Source organism: Carcharhinus amblyrhynchos, chromosome 1 (assembly GCF_965287045.1).
Source record: "Carcharhinus amblyrhynchos chromosome 1, sCarAmb.v2.hapA, whole genome shotgun sequence".
Classification (NCBI taxonomy): Eukaryota; Metazoa; Chordata; class Chondrichthyes; order Carcharhiniformes; family Carcharhinidae; genus Carcharhinus; species Carcharhinus amblyrhynchos.
The window spans coordinates 9,073,582-9,088,482 of record NC_137324.1 but is presented as its reverse complement, the minus strand read 5'-3'; the positions used below and the strand labels follow the sequence as shown (position 1 = coordinate 9,088,482).

At 48.2% G+C, this 14,901-nt stretch overlaps 1 protein-coding gene across 3 annotated transcripts in view; it reads right to left on the bottom strand.

Moving 5' to 3' along the window:
* LOC145345268 (protein O-GlcNAcase) overlaps positions 1–14,901 on the bottom strand; it is a 69,600-nt gene that overhangs the window by 31,692 nt on the left and 23,007 nt on the right. Inside the window, exons 4-8 of one of the 3 annotated variants that reach the window (XM_080193114.1) lie at positions 13,517–13,647; positions 9,408–9,579; positions 6,148–6,246; positions 4,864–5,145; positions 396–500 (exon numbers count right to left, since the gene is read on the bottom strand). In XM_080193114.1, coding sequence (XP_080049240.1) covers positions 396–500; positions 4,864–5,145; positions 6,148–6,246; positions 9,408–9,579; positions 13,517–13,647 — 789 coding nt within the window. Of the gene's footprint in view, positions 1–395; positions 501–4,863; positions 5,146–6,147; positions 6,247–9,407; positions 9,580–13,516; positions 13,648–14,901 lie in introns of those variants that run through there. The other 2 variants (XM_080193186.1, XM_080193250.1) reach the window with 2 other exon arrangements.

The window sequence follows — 14,901 nt, the reverse complement described above, 5'->3', positions numbered from 1 at the left end:
ATCTTCCAAACTGGAAGGAAGAGAATCCTCATGTGTGTGTATAATCATCCCTGGGAGTTTATCCCTCGGAGTCCGGGCGTCATTCCAGGATGCCAACATGGCACTGCCTCTGAGAATTCCCCGGTCTCACACAATCCACTGCCAGCCAGAAAGGAGAGTTTGGCGCTCCAGCCAAGTCTCTGTTCACAGCGGCGGGACTGGATAATCTCAGCCACGGCCAAGGTTGGAGAATTCCGGCCCGTGATGCCCGGAGCTGCTCACGGTATCCCGGGTGTGGTCTAACCAGGACTCTGCATAATTGAAGAATGATTTCTACCCCATATTCCTTCTCTACAGAGAGGGAAGCTACAAACAGCACACACAAACGTAACGCTTACCCACACAAGCTCACTCACTTGGAGACAGAGGTCTGTTCACTTCCTTCACCCAGTCAGCCAGTGCCAAGTTTAAGGCTTCACTGGGACAGTATGGCCTACATGAGTCAGGGCCCTCCTCACCGCCTGGAATGATTTAACAGTAAACCTCTCCGTTAGAACATCTCACTCTGTCCATCCACCGTGAAACCTCCCCCACTCCCTCATCTTCTGTACCGCCCTGTGACATTAAATCAAATTCCAGAGAAATAGGTTTTCAGGACGCTGGTTTACATCTGGATAATTTGACGCTTAGTGGGTCTCTGTCAGAATCATTGAATATATTTAAGTCACGGGTAGATAGGTTTCTGATAGACAGGGGAATTAACGATTATGGGGAGAAAGCAGGAAAGTGGAACTGATCCACTTCAGATCAGCCATGATCTTATTGAATGGCGGGGCAGGCTCGAAGGGCTAGATGGCATACTCCTGCTCCTATTTCTTATGTTCTTAGAATCGCCAATTACAGAAGTCCTTGTGCGTCACAGAACTTAAAGGGAGGCAGTGGCATAGTGATATTGTCGCTACACTAGTAAGCCAAAGACCCTGGGTAACACTCTGGGGACCCGGGTTTGAATCCCACCATGGCAGATGGGGCAGCTCACCACCACCTTCCCAAGGACAATTAGTGATGGGCAATGAATGCTGGCCTAGCCAGCGACGTCCAAATACTTTAAATGGATAAAGAAAATGTCCTTTAGGGAAGGAAATCTATCATCCTACCCCAGTGTGATCCACTTTCCCAGCAGGAGAATGTGCTGGCCTTGGAGGGGGTCCACAGGAGGTTCACAAGAATAATCCCAAAAATGAAAAGCTTGACATATGAGGAGCGTCTGACAACTCTGGGTCTGTACTTGATGGAGTTGAGAAGGATGAGGGGGGGATCTCATTGAAACTTACAGAATACTGAAAGGCCTGGATAGAGTGGACATGAAGAAGATATTTCAATTAGTAGGAGAGGCTAGGATCCAAGAGCCTCAGAGTAAAGGGGCAACCTTTAGAACTGAGATAAGGAGGAATTTCTTTTTGATTTGATTTGTTATTGTCACATGTAGTAATATAAAGTTGAAAGTATTATTTCTTGCATTCTACACAAAGCATACCATTCAAGAGAAGGAAAGGAGAGAGTGCAGAATATAGTGTTACAGTCGTAGCTAGGGTGTAGAGAAAGATCAACTTATTTTGAGGTAGGTCCATTCAAAAGTCTGACAGCAGCAGGGAAGAAGCTGTTCTTGAGTCGGTTGGGACGTGACCTCAGACTTTTGCATCTTTTTCCTGACAGAACAAGGTGGAAGAGAGAATGTCCAGGTTGTGTGGGGTCCTTAATTATACTGGCTGCTTTTCCGAGGCAGTGGGAAGTGTAGACAGAGTCAGTGGGTGGGAGGCTGGTTTGTGTGATGGATTGGGCTTCATTCACGGCCCTTTGTAGTTTCTTGCGGTCTTGGGCAGAGCAGGAGCCCATACCAAACTGTGATACAACCAGAAAGAATGCTTTCTATGGTGCATCTGCAGAGGTTTGTGAGAGTTGTAGCAGACATACCAAACTTCCTTAGTTTCCAGAGATAGTAGAGGAGTTGGTAGGATTTCTTAACGAGGGTATCTGCATGGAGGGACCAGGGCAGATTGTTGGTGACGTGGACACCTAAATACCTGATGCTCTCAACCATTTCCACTTCATCCCCACTGATGTAGACAGGAGTATGCCCTCTATTACACTTCCTGAAGTCCATGACAATCTCCTTCATTTTGTTGACATTGAGGGAGAGATTATTGTTGCCACACCAGTTCACCAGATTCTCAATGTCATTCGTGTACTTTGCCTCGTTACTGTTTGAGATCCGACCCACTACGGTGGCGTCATCAGCAAACTTGAAGATCGAATTGGAGGGGAATTTGGCCGCACAGTCATAGGTGTATAAGGAGTATAGTAGGGGGCTGAGAACACAGCCTTGTGGGGCACCGGTGTTGAGGATGGTCATGGATAGATTGTTGCCTATCCTTACTGATTGCGGTCTATGGGTTAGGAAGTCTAGGATCCAGTCACAGAAGGAGGGGTCGAGCCCCAGGCCCCTGGTGTTCCAGGGTTGAGTGCAGGGCCAGGGAGATGGCGTCTGCTCTGGACCTGTTGTGGCAGTAGGTGAACTGTAGGTGGATCCAGGCAATCTGGGGGGCTAGAATTGATTCATGCCATGACTAACCTTTCGAAGCACTTCACAATGATGAATGCCAGAGCTACCGGACAATGGTCATTAAGGCATGATGCTTTAATTGGAGATGAATTTCGTGGGAATCATGGTGTTGAAGGCTGAGCTGTAGTCAATAAATAGGAGTCTGACATAGGTGCCCTTGTTATCCAGGGGTTCCAGGATTGAGTGCAGAGCCAGGGAGATGGCATCTGCTGTGAACCTGTTGTGGTGGTAGGTGAAATTTCGTGGATCCTGGCAATCTGGGAGACTGGAATTGATTTGTGTCATGACTAGCTTTTCAAAGCACTTTGCACAGGCACCAGAATGTGGCAACGAGGGGAATTTCACAGTAACGTCAACCTTATTTGTGACCAATAAATAAATAAACTTATTATAAAACTTTTATAAACAGTTCATAATGATGGGTATCAGAACCACTGGACGATAATCATTAAGACACGTTGCCTGGCTTTTCTTTGGTACTGGGATGATGGTTGTCTTCTTGAAGCAGACCCAGAGCTGGGGATTTCCGTCCACTGGCTCCCACGCACAGGAAAATGCCTTTGAAGCCAGGGCCTTCAATCTGCTAGCCCCTAGCGACCAGGAAAACACCCTAGAAGCCAGGGCCTTCAAGCTGAAGATTTGCAGCAACCAGGAAACACCTTTGAAGCCAGGGCCTTCACTCTGCCAGCACCTAGCGACCAGCAAAATGCTAGAGGGTGGTGAATCAATAAAGTTCATTGCCAAGAGAAGGCTGTGGAGGCCAGGTCATTGAGTGTGTTTCAGACAGAGATAGATAAGTTCTTGATTGGTAAGGGGATCAAAGGTTACGAGGGAAAGATGAGAGAATGCATTTCGAATATGGTGTTCAATTTTGGCCGCCACACTACCAGAAGGATGTGGAGGCTTTGGAGAGGGTGCAGAAAAGATTTACCAGGATGTGGCCCGGTATGGAAGGCTTCAGCTATGAGGAGAGGTTGGAGAAACTTGGTTTGTTCTCACTGGAACGATGGAGGTTGAGGGGAGATCTGATAGAAGTCTACAAGATTATCAGAGGCACAGGCAGAGCGGATAGTCAGAAGCTTTTTCCCAGGGTGGAAGAGTCAATTACTAGAGGGCACAGGTTTAAGGTGTGAGGGGCAAGGTTTAAAGGAGATGTACAAGGCAATTTATTTTATGTAGAGCGTGGTGAGTGCCTGGAACTTGCGGTCGGGGAGGTAGCGGAAGCAGATACGATAGTGACTTTTAAGGGGTGTCTTGACAAATACGTGAATAGGATGGGAATGAAGGGATATGGTCCCCAGAAGGGTAGGGGGTTTTAGTTCAGGTGTGTAGCACGGTCGGTGCAGGCTCGGAGGGCCGAAGGGCCTGTTCCTGTGCTGTAATTTTCTTTGTTCTTTGTTCAATGAGGTTGAGAAAATTATCAGCCATGACTGAATGGGGGAACAGGTTTGATGGGCCGAATGGCTTTCTGGTCTTAACAGAGGTAACTCTGAATTGCTCTCTGATGGGCTTCGATCTTCATTCACTGTTGTCAAAATACTTGTTTTCAAAGACACTTTCCCCAAAGGTATAGCAACGCCCGTGCCCAGGGAAGGAAGTCAAATATTTTACACGGGCAAGGCAGACTCAGGGGTGTGGGTGGGTGACAGTGGGGGTGGAGAAATGGGGGTGGGGTGAGGATGAACAAACTTAGTGGGAAGGTCAAAGTCAGGTAGAAGCAATGAGATGTTTCCCCAGCTCGTTCTGTTCCATCTGGGCTTGTCCCGAAGCCTCCCCTACTTCTCCAGCCAGAACCTACCGCCCACCCCTCCAATACGCACCCAACACCTCCCACCCCAACCGACCCCACCCTCACTCTATCCCAAACCTCCACTAACGCCAATTCACCCCTAACCCATCCCCCCAAACATAAGAACTGGGAGCCGGAGTAGGCCATCTGCCCCCGCCACACCCCACCTCCTCCCCCCCCCCTCCCCCCCCCCCGCCTCCGAGCCTGCTCCGCCATTCAATAAGATCATGGCTGATCTCTTAGTGGAGGCAGCTCCACTTACCCGCCCGCTCGATCAGAACTAGGAGCAGGAGTAGGCCATCTGGCCCCTCAAACCGTCTCTCCCACCCGTTACCCCCCCCCCAACTTCACTCCGTCCCCAGCACCCCACCCACCCCCCCTCTACCCTCCCCCACCCCCAGCCTGAGCCATGGCCACAGAGTGGGCTCCACGCCCCTCACAGTCTCTGTCACACAGGGGCCCCACCGCTTACCCTCCGTGGCAGTTCCTTTGCCCCCGAGGCCACACTTGTACCACGTGGCCAGGGTGTGGATGGGGATGTAGTTGGCCTCCAGCTCGCAGTTGGGGTTAAGCAGCATGCCGTGCAGCTTAGAGACCAGCTCAGAGGGTCGGCCTTTATAAGGCCCGAGGAAAACCCGCCTCTGGGCGTAGTCGTTGGCGTGGAGGTTGTCCCATATCAGTGGCCGTCGCTTGATGACATCCTGAACCTCCTCCACCGATTCGGGCGTGATCTCCTTGGAGATAACCGTGCTCCCTAAAACGTGTAGATAAATAAAAGCTCATTTTAATCTGCTCCCGGATCGGTTTCTGCCCCTTTGCACCATCCCCTCCTTTTCAGGACATCAACTCATCGAATCATAAAACCCTTACAGTGCAAAAGGAGGCCATTCAGCCCATTGTGTCTGCACTGGTAACAGCCCCCCCCCCCCGTAACCCCATATAATTTAGCCTGCCAGTCCCCCTGACATTTAGCATGGCCGACCAACCTAACCCACATATCCACAGACCGTGGGAGGAAACCCACGCAGACACGGGGAGAATGTACAAACGCCACTCAGAGAGTGACCCAAACCGGGAATCGAACCCGGGTCCCTGGCACTGTGGGGCAGCAGCGCTAACCACTGTGCCACCGCGCTGCTCACACTGGGATTGGGTTCCATGGTCAATGCTGCCTTTCCCGAGGCTTGAACCCCAACGCACCAGGGATTTGAGTTCAAAATCCGGGGATAATCCCGAGGCACTGCTGGGTGAGATGTTAAACCGGGGCCTAGTCTCTCTTGGGCTGGTGTAAAACATCCTCTAGCCACTATACAGAAGAGGAGCAGGTAAATTCTCTGCTACGTTCTCTGCTATGCTATAATGACGCTTCATCTCAACTCATTCATGTGTAGAAGGGGGCCATTTGGCCCATTGAGTCTGTACTGACAACGATCCCAAACAGGCCCTATCCCCATAACCCCATGTATATACCCTGTTAACCCCCCCTGATATGAAGGGTCAATTTAGCACGGCCAATCAACCTAACCCGCACATCTTTGGACTGTGGGAGGAAACCAGAGCACCCGGAGGAAACCCACCCAGACACAGGGAGAATGTGCAAACTCCACACAGGCAGTGACCCGAGCCAGGAATTGAACCCAGGCCCCTGGCGCTTGCCGCTGCTGCCCAGGTACAGAGAGAATTCGGGAAAGTCACTGTGCTGTAACAGACCAGCAGCCCAGCCCGATGCACAGACAGCGCGGTGCCAGCCTCCTACCTGTCCAGATGATGCCAATCGCAGGGTCAAGCTCATCTCCAATCACCTTCAGGTAGTAGGACTTGCTGAGACTGGGATAGCACAGGGAGCTGCAGTATTCTGGGAGGCAATCAGAGGCACGTTAGCTTCTCTCAGCTTTCTGTCAGTTTTCAGCCATTACCAAAGCACCAGTGTCAGGCGCTGCTGGGTGGATTTAAAACCACACCAATTATCAGAAAAAACGCAAAGCCTTAAGGTCCACTTGGGTGGGTCTGGAAATCCTGCTCAAAATCGGGGAAAGGAACAGAGTTTCAACAATTTGCATATTGCTATGTGTGTGTGTGTGTGTGTGTGTGTGTGTTTGTCTGTGAGAGTGTGTCTGTTTGTGTGTGTGACTGTGTGTGTATATGTGTGTGAAAGTGTGTGTATGTATATGTGTGTGTCAGTATGTATGTGTAAATGTGTGTGAGTTGTGTATGTGTGTGTATGAAAGTGTGTGTATGTGTGTGTGACAGCGTGTGTGTGTGTATGTGAGTGTGTGTGCGTGAATGTATGTGTGTGTGACAGTATGTGTGTGTGTGTTTGTGAGTGTGTGTGTAAGTGTGTGTGTGTGTGTATGAGTATATGTGTGAGAGTGTGTGTGTGTATGAGTATATGTGTGAGAGTGTGTGTGTGCGTTTGTGAGTGTGTGTGTGTGAGTATGTGTGTGAGAGTGTGTGTGTTTGTGAGTGTATGTGTGAGTGTGTGTGTGTGAGTGTGTGTGTGTGTATGTGAGTGTGTGTATGTGTGGGAGTGTTTGTATGTATGTGTGTGAGCGTGTGTGTGTTTGTGTGTGTGTATGTGTGTGTGAGTGTGTGTATGTGTGAGAGTGTTTATATATATGTGTGTGAGTGTGTGTGTGTATGTGTGTGTGAGTGTGTGTATGTGTGAGAGTGTTTATATATATGTGTGTGTGTGTGTGTGTATGTCTATGTACATGTGAGAGTGTTGTGTGACAGTATGTGTGTGTGCATGTGAGTGAGTGTCATGTGTGTGTGCATGTGCGTGTATGTCTGTGTCGTGTGTCAGACTTTGTGTGTGTGTGTGAGACATGTGTGTGTTTGTATATGTGTCATGTGTGTGAGAGTGTGTATATGTGTGTGTGGGTGTGTGTATGTATGTTTGTGTGTGACAGTGTGTGTGTGTCTGCATGTCTGTGTGTGAGTGAGTGTGTGTGTGTATGTGTATATGTGCGTGTGTATGTAAGTGTGTGTGTGTATGTGTATGTGTGTGCGTGAGAGTGTGTATGAATGTGTGTGACAGTGTATCTGTGTGTGTGTATGTGTGTCTGAGAGTGTGTGTGTGAAAGTGTGTGTGTATTTGTGAGAGTGTGTGTGAGTATGTGTGTATGTGAGTGTGAGAGTGTGTATGTGTGTGTGTATGAATGTATGTGAGACTGTGTGTGGATGTGTGTGTGTGTGTCTGAGTGTGTGTGAGAGACTGTGTGTATGTGTGCACGCGCGCATGTGTGACTATGTGTGTGTGAGTATGTGTGTGTGTGTATGTCTGAGTGTGTGTGAGAGATTGTGTGTATGTGTGCTCGTGCGCATGTGTGACTGTGTGTGTGAGTGTGCGTGTGTGTGTGTGTAAGAGACTCTGTGTGTGTTTGTGTGTGAGACTCTGTGTGCGTGAGAGACTATGTGTGTGTGTGTCTGTGTGTGTGAGACTGTGCGTATGTGTGCGCACATGTATGTGACTGCATGTGTGTGTGTGTGCGTGAGAGACCGTGTGTGTGTGTGTGTGTGTGTCTGTGAGCGACTGTGTGTGACTCTGTGAGTGTGTGTGTCTGTGTGTGTATATATGTCTATGTGTGTGTTCATATATGTATGTATGTTTGTGTTCATTCCTGTGTATTGCATGTTCACATCTGTGCATATTTTATGTCTGTGTGTGTATGTGTCTATGTGTGTGTTCATATATGTATGTTTGTTTGTGTTCAGTCCTGTGTGTGTGTGTGTTCATACCTGTGTGTTTTATCTCTGTGTATGTTCATGTCTAAGTGTGTGTGTTCATAGATCTCTAGAATCTTTACAGTACAGAGAAAGGTCATTTGGCCCATCTGAAAGAACATCCCACTCAGGCCCTCCCATCTGCCTATCCCCATGATCTCCACACATTTACTATGGCTAAGCCACCTAACCTGCACATTTTTGGAAGAAACCCATGCAGATATGGGGAGAAAGTGCAAACTCCACACTGCTACCTTAGGCCAAACTGAATTTACAGTTTCAATAGCTGGCGGATGGCAGAACCCCAAGGGTTATCATAAAAGAATTATTATTTCTTGACTGTTTCCACCACCTGTTGTTATCTATGGCACGGGATGGGAGAGGTGGGGGGAGAGTTATAAGAGGAAAGATTGATTGGCAGCTCCACGAGATTAGCTGTCTTCGATGTGGGATTGTGACTTCAAATGTTTGTTTTTGTAAGGGATTAGGTACTGAAGGAATTTAAATGCGTTGAATAAAATTTTATTAATAGGAATTTTTTTCAATACTTAAAACTTAATTTTATTTCATCTCAACATGGCTCCTGAGATCTGTGCATGGTGGATAACTGGGCAGGTTAATATGAAGGGTATTAGGGTAAAGGGTAAGTGAGGGGGTGCTCAGGCTGGTTTGACATGAGTTAACACTAAGGTGACATAGGGCTATAAGGGGATGAGAAGGGCATTGAGAGTGTGAGGGCTGATGGGAATGTGAGTTGGCATGGGTTGGCAAGGGGAATTAGTGAGGAGGGGTGGGGTGAGGGATGAAGGCCTAAAGGTCTAATGTTCAACCACACAACTGAGTGCTTTGCATTACTTGCTTTGTTAAAGGTGCTATAAAAATGCAAGCTGTTGTTATTGACGGATCAAGAGAAGATGAGAGAAGTGGAAGAGGGACCAGATCAGGAAAGTATAGGGCGAGGAGCGCAGAAGAGGCCATTCAGCCCAACTGGAATGCACTGGTGTTCATAATCCACAACCTTTCCACCTTCAAATCTCACCCCGTGAAAGTCTCCCAATCCTCATTATTTAGCTTTCCTCAGATCTATACTCCAACCACTCCATGTGGTGAAGAGTTCCTCAACCTCATCGCTCTGCCCAACTGTTGAGAAATGCGTATATTTTGGAAGCTGGCATGTTTCTTCCCAGGTGGAGTCTCAATAACCTTTGACACACCGCTCCGCCTGGGATCCGGAATTCCTCCCCCACCACCCCTCCCCCACCATATCAGAGCAACGAGCCTTGGCTAACCTACCAGTAGGGCAGAACAAGAAGACAGGAGGCTCTCCCAAGTACCGATAGATCTCATTGGCCACCGACGTCTGGGCGTGAGCGAATGAACTGAAGGTTTCTTTGTCGGTGGGGCACATGGCGTGGTCGATGTCATCAAATAGGATGGCGAAAGCCATGCACCCAAACCCTTTGACCTGCAGGAGGGCAAAGGGTGCCAGAGAAAGGTCAGCTGGAGCAAAGGGTGAGAAACGCACAATTGCAGCAACAGCGATGGCAGCAATGAGTCCAGTAGCAGCAACGCTATAACAACTCAGAGTCAAATTGCACTATTAATAAATTCAACACCCCCAAAGGCACCTCAGAGATGTTCTGACATCGGGCCATGTATGTGTGTGTGTGAGTGTGTGAGTATCCTGCAAACTTACTGACCATACCTCCTCAATTCTCATCCAAATCATTAGTATAAATGACAAATAACAGTGGGCCCAGCACTGATCCCTAAGGCACATCACTGGAAAAACAACCCTCTACAACCATTCTCTGGCTCCTGTCATCAAGTCAATTTTGTATCCATTTAGATACCTCACCCTGGATCCTGTGAGATTTAACCTTATGCAACAACCTACCATGTGTAACCTTGTCAAAGGCCTTGCTAAAGTCCATGTAGATAACATCAACTGCACTGCCCTCATCTACCTTCTTGGTTACCCCTTCAAAAAACTCAAATTTGTGAGACATGATTTTCCACTCACAGAGCCATGCTGACAGACCCTAATCAGTCCTTGCGTCTCTAAATCCCTGTAGATCCTGTCTCTCAAAATACCTTCCAACAATTTACCCAGCGCAGATGTGAGGCTCACTGGCCTGTAGTTCCCAGGCTTTTCCCTGCAGCCCTTTTTAAACAAAAGCACAACATTTGTCACTCTCCAATCTTCAGGCACCTCACCTGTGACTATCGATGATTCTGTTAGTGGACCCGCAATTTCCTCCCTAGCCTCCCATAACATCCTGGGATACACTTCATCAGGTCCCGGGGATTTATCTACCTTGATGCACTTTAAAACTTCCAGCACCCCCTTCTCCGTAATATGTCCACTCCTCAAGGCATCACTATTTATTTCCCCAACTTCCCTAACACCCATGCCTTTCTCAACAATAAATACTGATGAGAAATATTCATTTAGGATCTCACCTATCTCTTGTGAATACGCACATAGATGACTTTGTTTATCCTTAAGAGATCCTATTCTCTCTCTCTCGGTTATGCTAAGTTATAGTAAGAAGTCTCAACACCAGGATACCCTGGTCATAGAGTCATAGATTCTGGTGTTGTGAGACTTCTTACTGTCCCCACGCCAGCATCTCCACATCATGTTCGGTTATGGCCAAGGATTTCCTTCCTTCCGTCCCACCCAAACACGCCCCTCCACCCCCCGAACCATGCAGCCCTGATAGGTTCCCCCGCAGCAGATGAGCCACCTTCAGCGGGACTGGAAGATCTGACTGGCAGGAAGGGTTGGAAAATCCCACCCTATAACCTTGGGCCTGCCTTCCACCACTACTTCCCTGAACCCGTCTATCTCTCCATCTCCCGCTCTTCCTTTCAAAGTCGTCTTTTTGACCAAGCTTTGGGTCAGCCTTCCCATGATGCATGCCTGGATGATGCTGAAATGCAAGTTGTTGTTGTAGAATGACTACACTGCTGTTGCCATGACCACTATTCCGGCAATTTGAAAGAAAAGCTTATTTGTAACATCCCACACAACCTCAACAAAGCTCCCACAAACATCACTGAGATAAACAATATTGCTTGAGAGATCTTTGTTGACCAGGGAAACTCTCCTGTTTTTCTTTACAATAGCACCATCACCTTTCTCACTTCCATCTGAGAGGGCAGATGATGCCTTGGTTTAACGTCTTCCCTAAAAGACGACACCTTTAACTGTGCAGCTCTCCCTTAGTACTGCGCTGGATCATCTGCCTAGATTATGTGTCCACCCCTCTGGAGTGGGACTTGAACCCACGATCTCCTGGTATGAAGGCCAGTGAGACACGGCTAGCGGCATGTCATCTAGAACCCTTTTTGTTCAGAAGACAGAGTCAATGCCTCATCATCACTGTTGACAGGATCCATACAGTGCAGAAAGAGGCCATTCAGCCCATTGTGTCTGCACTGACTCTCTGAAAGAGCATCCCTTCCAGGTCCACCACTCCACCCTATCCCCATAATCCCACACATTTACCATGGCTACATCATGCGATAAGGGGCAATTTAGCATGGCCAATTCACCAAACCTTATCTTTATTCATTCACGGGATGTGGGCGTCCCTGGTTGGACCAGCATTAATTGCTCATCCCTAACATTCCCCGGCTTGGATCGCTGTCTATGAGGAGTTTGCACGTTCTCCCCATATCTGTGTGGGTTTCCTCTGGGTGCTCCGATTTCCTCCCATAGATCGAAAGATGTGCTGATTAAGTGCATTGGCCATGCTAAATTCTCCCTCAGTGTACCCAAACAGGCACAGGAGTGTGGCAACGAGGGGATTTTCGTAATAACTTCATTGCAGTGTTAATGTAAGCCTACTTGTGACTAATAAATAAACTTTAACTAACTGTCCTCCATTGAGAGGCAACACATTTCTGTGACTCTGGAGTGACATCTCGGCCAGACTGGGTAAGGACAGCAGATTTCCTCCCCTAATAGACATTAGTGAAGCAGATGAGTTTATACAAATATCGACCATGGTTTCATGGTCATCATTAGGCTTCTAATTCCAGAATTTTATTCAATTCAAATTTCACTATTTGCCGTGGTGGGATTTGAATTCGGGTCCCCAAATCTTTCACCTCTGGATTATTAGTCCAGTGACAATACAGCTATGCCACTGCCTCCTTGTACATCTTTAGACTGTGGGAGGAAACCAGAGCACCCGGAGGAAATCTACGCAGACACGGGGAGAATGTGCAAACTCCACACAAACGGTGACCCAAGGCTCGAATCGAACCCGGGTCCCTGGTGCTGTGAGGCAGTAGTGCTAACCACTGTGCTGCTGTTAATATTGCAATCATAGAACCCTACAGTGCAGAAAGAGACCCTTCGGCCCATCGAGTCTACACCAAACACAATCCCACGCAGGCCCTTATCCCCATATCCTACGCACTAATCCCCTCTAACCTACGCCTCCCTGGACACTAAGGGGCAATTTATTAGCACGGCAAATCAACCTAACCCGCACATCTTTGGACTGTGGGAGGAAACCGGAGCGCCCGGAGGAAACCCACGCAGACACAAGGAGAATGTGCAAACTCCACACAGACAGTGACCCGAGCCGGGAATCGAACCCAGGACCCTGGAGCTGTGAAGCAGCAGTGCTAACCCACTGCGCTACCGTGCCGCAATGAAGCGGGTGCTCTCATTGTAAGTGAGAGCAGCTATTACTGGCTGGGTTGGGCATCATTCTGACATCTACATAAGAACTGGTTTCTGCCTGCAGGGAGGGGATGGGTGGGGGAACGAGAGTCTTTGCTCGCATCCCCCGAGTTATGTGAATAAACCTACATTAAGGGAGCACTAGTTTCAGATCCCTCCTTCGCTCGGTGAATGAACAGTGAGTTATAACTGGCACAACGGGTGTGATTGGTACCTAGTTCACTGAAGGGATGAGACAGGAGGCAAATCAACGGCAACACTGTTACCGATCTTTCATTAACAAAACCATCATCCTTTTTTTATTCCTTTGTGGGACATGGGTGTTGCTGACTGGCCAGAATTTATTCCCCAACCCCAGTTGCCCTTGGAGGGCAGCTAACAGTCAACCACATTGCTGTGGCTCTGGAGTCACATGTAGGCCAGACCGGGTAAGGACAGCAGATCTCCTTCCCTAAAGAACGTTACTTAACTAGGTGGGTTTTTCCGACAATGGTTTCACGGTTATCAGTAGATTGTTAATTCCAGTTTTTTTTTATTCAATTCAAATTCTACCATCTGCCGTGGTGGGATTCGAACACCAGAACATTAGTTGAGTTTTTGGATTAATAAATCTAGCAATAATACCACTAGGCCATTGCCTCCCCTTATTCACACAGTCACAACGGTCCAGCTGTTCTGTACAGATCAATATTCACACTACCTGCCTCAATTTCTGCTTCAGCAAGGCCAGGTCACACGAGCTGGAGAAGGTGATGTCCTGTCCTGGGGAGATTGCGTACACAAACTCAACCCCACACTCCCGGGCGCCCAACACCAAGGCCTTGAGCTGGGCTGTCGACAGAAAAGAGAAGAGAAAACTGAAAGTGGAGCAGAAATTGAGGCCTAAACCCTTTTGTCTTGAAATTGGAGCATTAATAAATCTAGAAGGTTCACTGGGCTGATACCGGAGATGAGGGGGTTAGCCTATGAGGAGAGATTGAATAGACTGGGTCTGTACTCGTTGGAGTTTGGGGGATCTTATAGAGACGTATAAGATAATGAAGGGGCTAGATAGGGTAGAGGTAGAGAGATTCTTCCCGCTTAGAAAGGATAGCAGGACTAGAGGGCACAGCCTCAAGATAAGGGGTGGGGGGCAGTTTAGATCAGAGTTGAGGAGGAACTTCTTCACTCAAAGGGTGGTGAATCTCTGGAATTCTCTGCCCGTTGAAGTGGTGGAGGCTGCCTCACTGAATATATTTAAGTCACGGGTAGATAGATTTCTGATAGACAGGGGAATTAAGGGTTATGGGGAGAAAGCGGGAAAGTGGAACTGATCCACTTCAGATCAGCCATGATCTTGTTGAATGGCGGGGCAGGCTCGAAGGGCTAGATGGCCTACTCCTGCTCCTATTTCTTATGTTCTTATGTTCTTATTAGTCAATGTGATATAAGATTACTGGCAGGGGAAGAGCACACCAATTTTTAAGTCGTACCTGTAAATATTAACTGGGCTGTGACCAACAAGAAGTATGTTAGCCGGTTATAGCAGCTTCCACTTTCTTCACTCCATCATGGCTGCCAGCCTAGGCCCCTAACTCTGGAATTCCCTCTTTAAACCTCTCTGTCCTCTCTCCCTCCCCATCTCTAATTCACTCCAGAAGAGCCAGTTCTTTGACCAAGTATTCAGTCACAGTGGCATGGTGGTTAGCACTGCTGCCTCACAGCGCCAGGTTCGATTCTTGGTTTGGGTTACTGTCTGTGCAGAGTCTGCACGTCCTCTGTGTGGGTTTCCTCCGAGTGCTCCAGTTTCTTCACACAATCCAAAGATGTGCGGGTTAGATGGATTGGCCATGCTAAATTGCCCCTTAGTGCCAGGGGGACTAGCGGCGGGTAAAGGCATGGCGTTGTGGGGATAGGCCCTGGGTGGGATTGTAGTTGGTGTAGACTCGATGGGCTGAATGGCCTACTTCTGTATTGTATGACTCTATGTCACCTTAGACGAGATTTTGCAGCATCACCTGGAAAATCCGCCTGAGGTCAACGCACCTTTCCATTGTCCAGTAAAGTTCCAGCTCTCATCCCTTACCTTCTTCTTTATCTCACTGC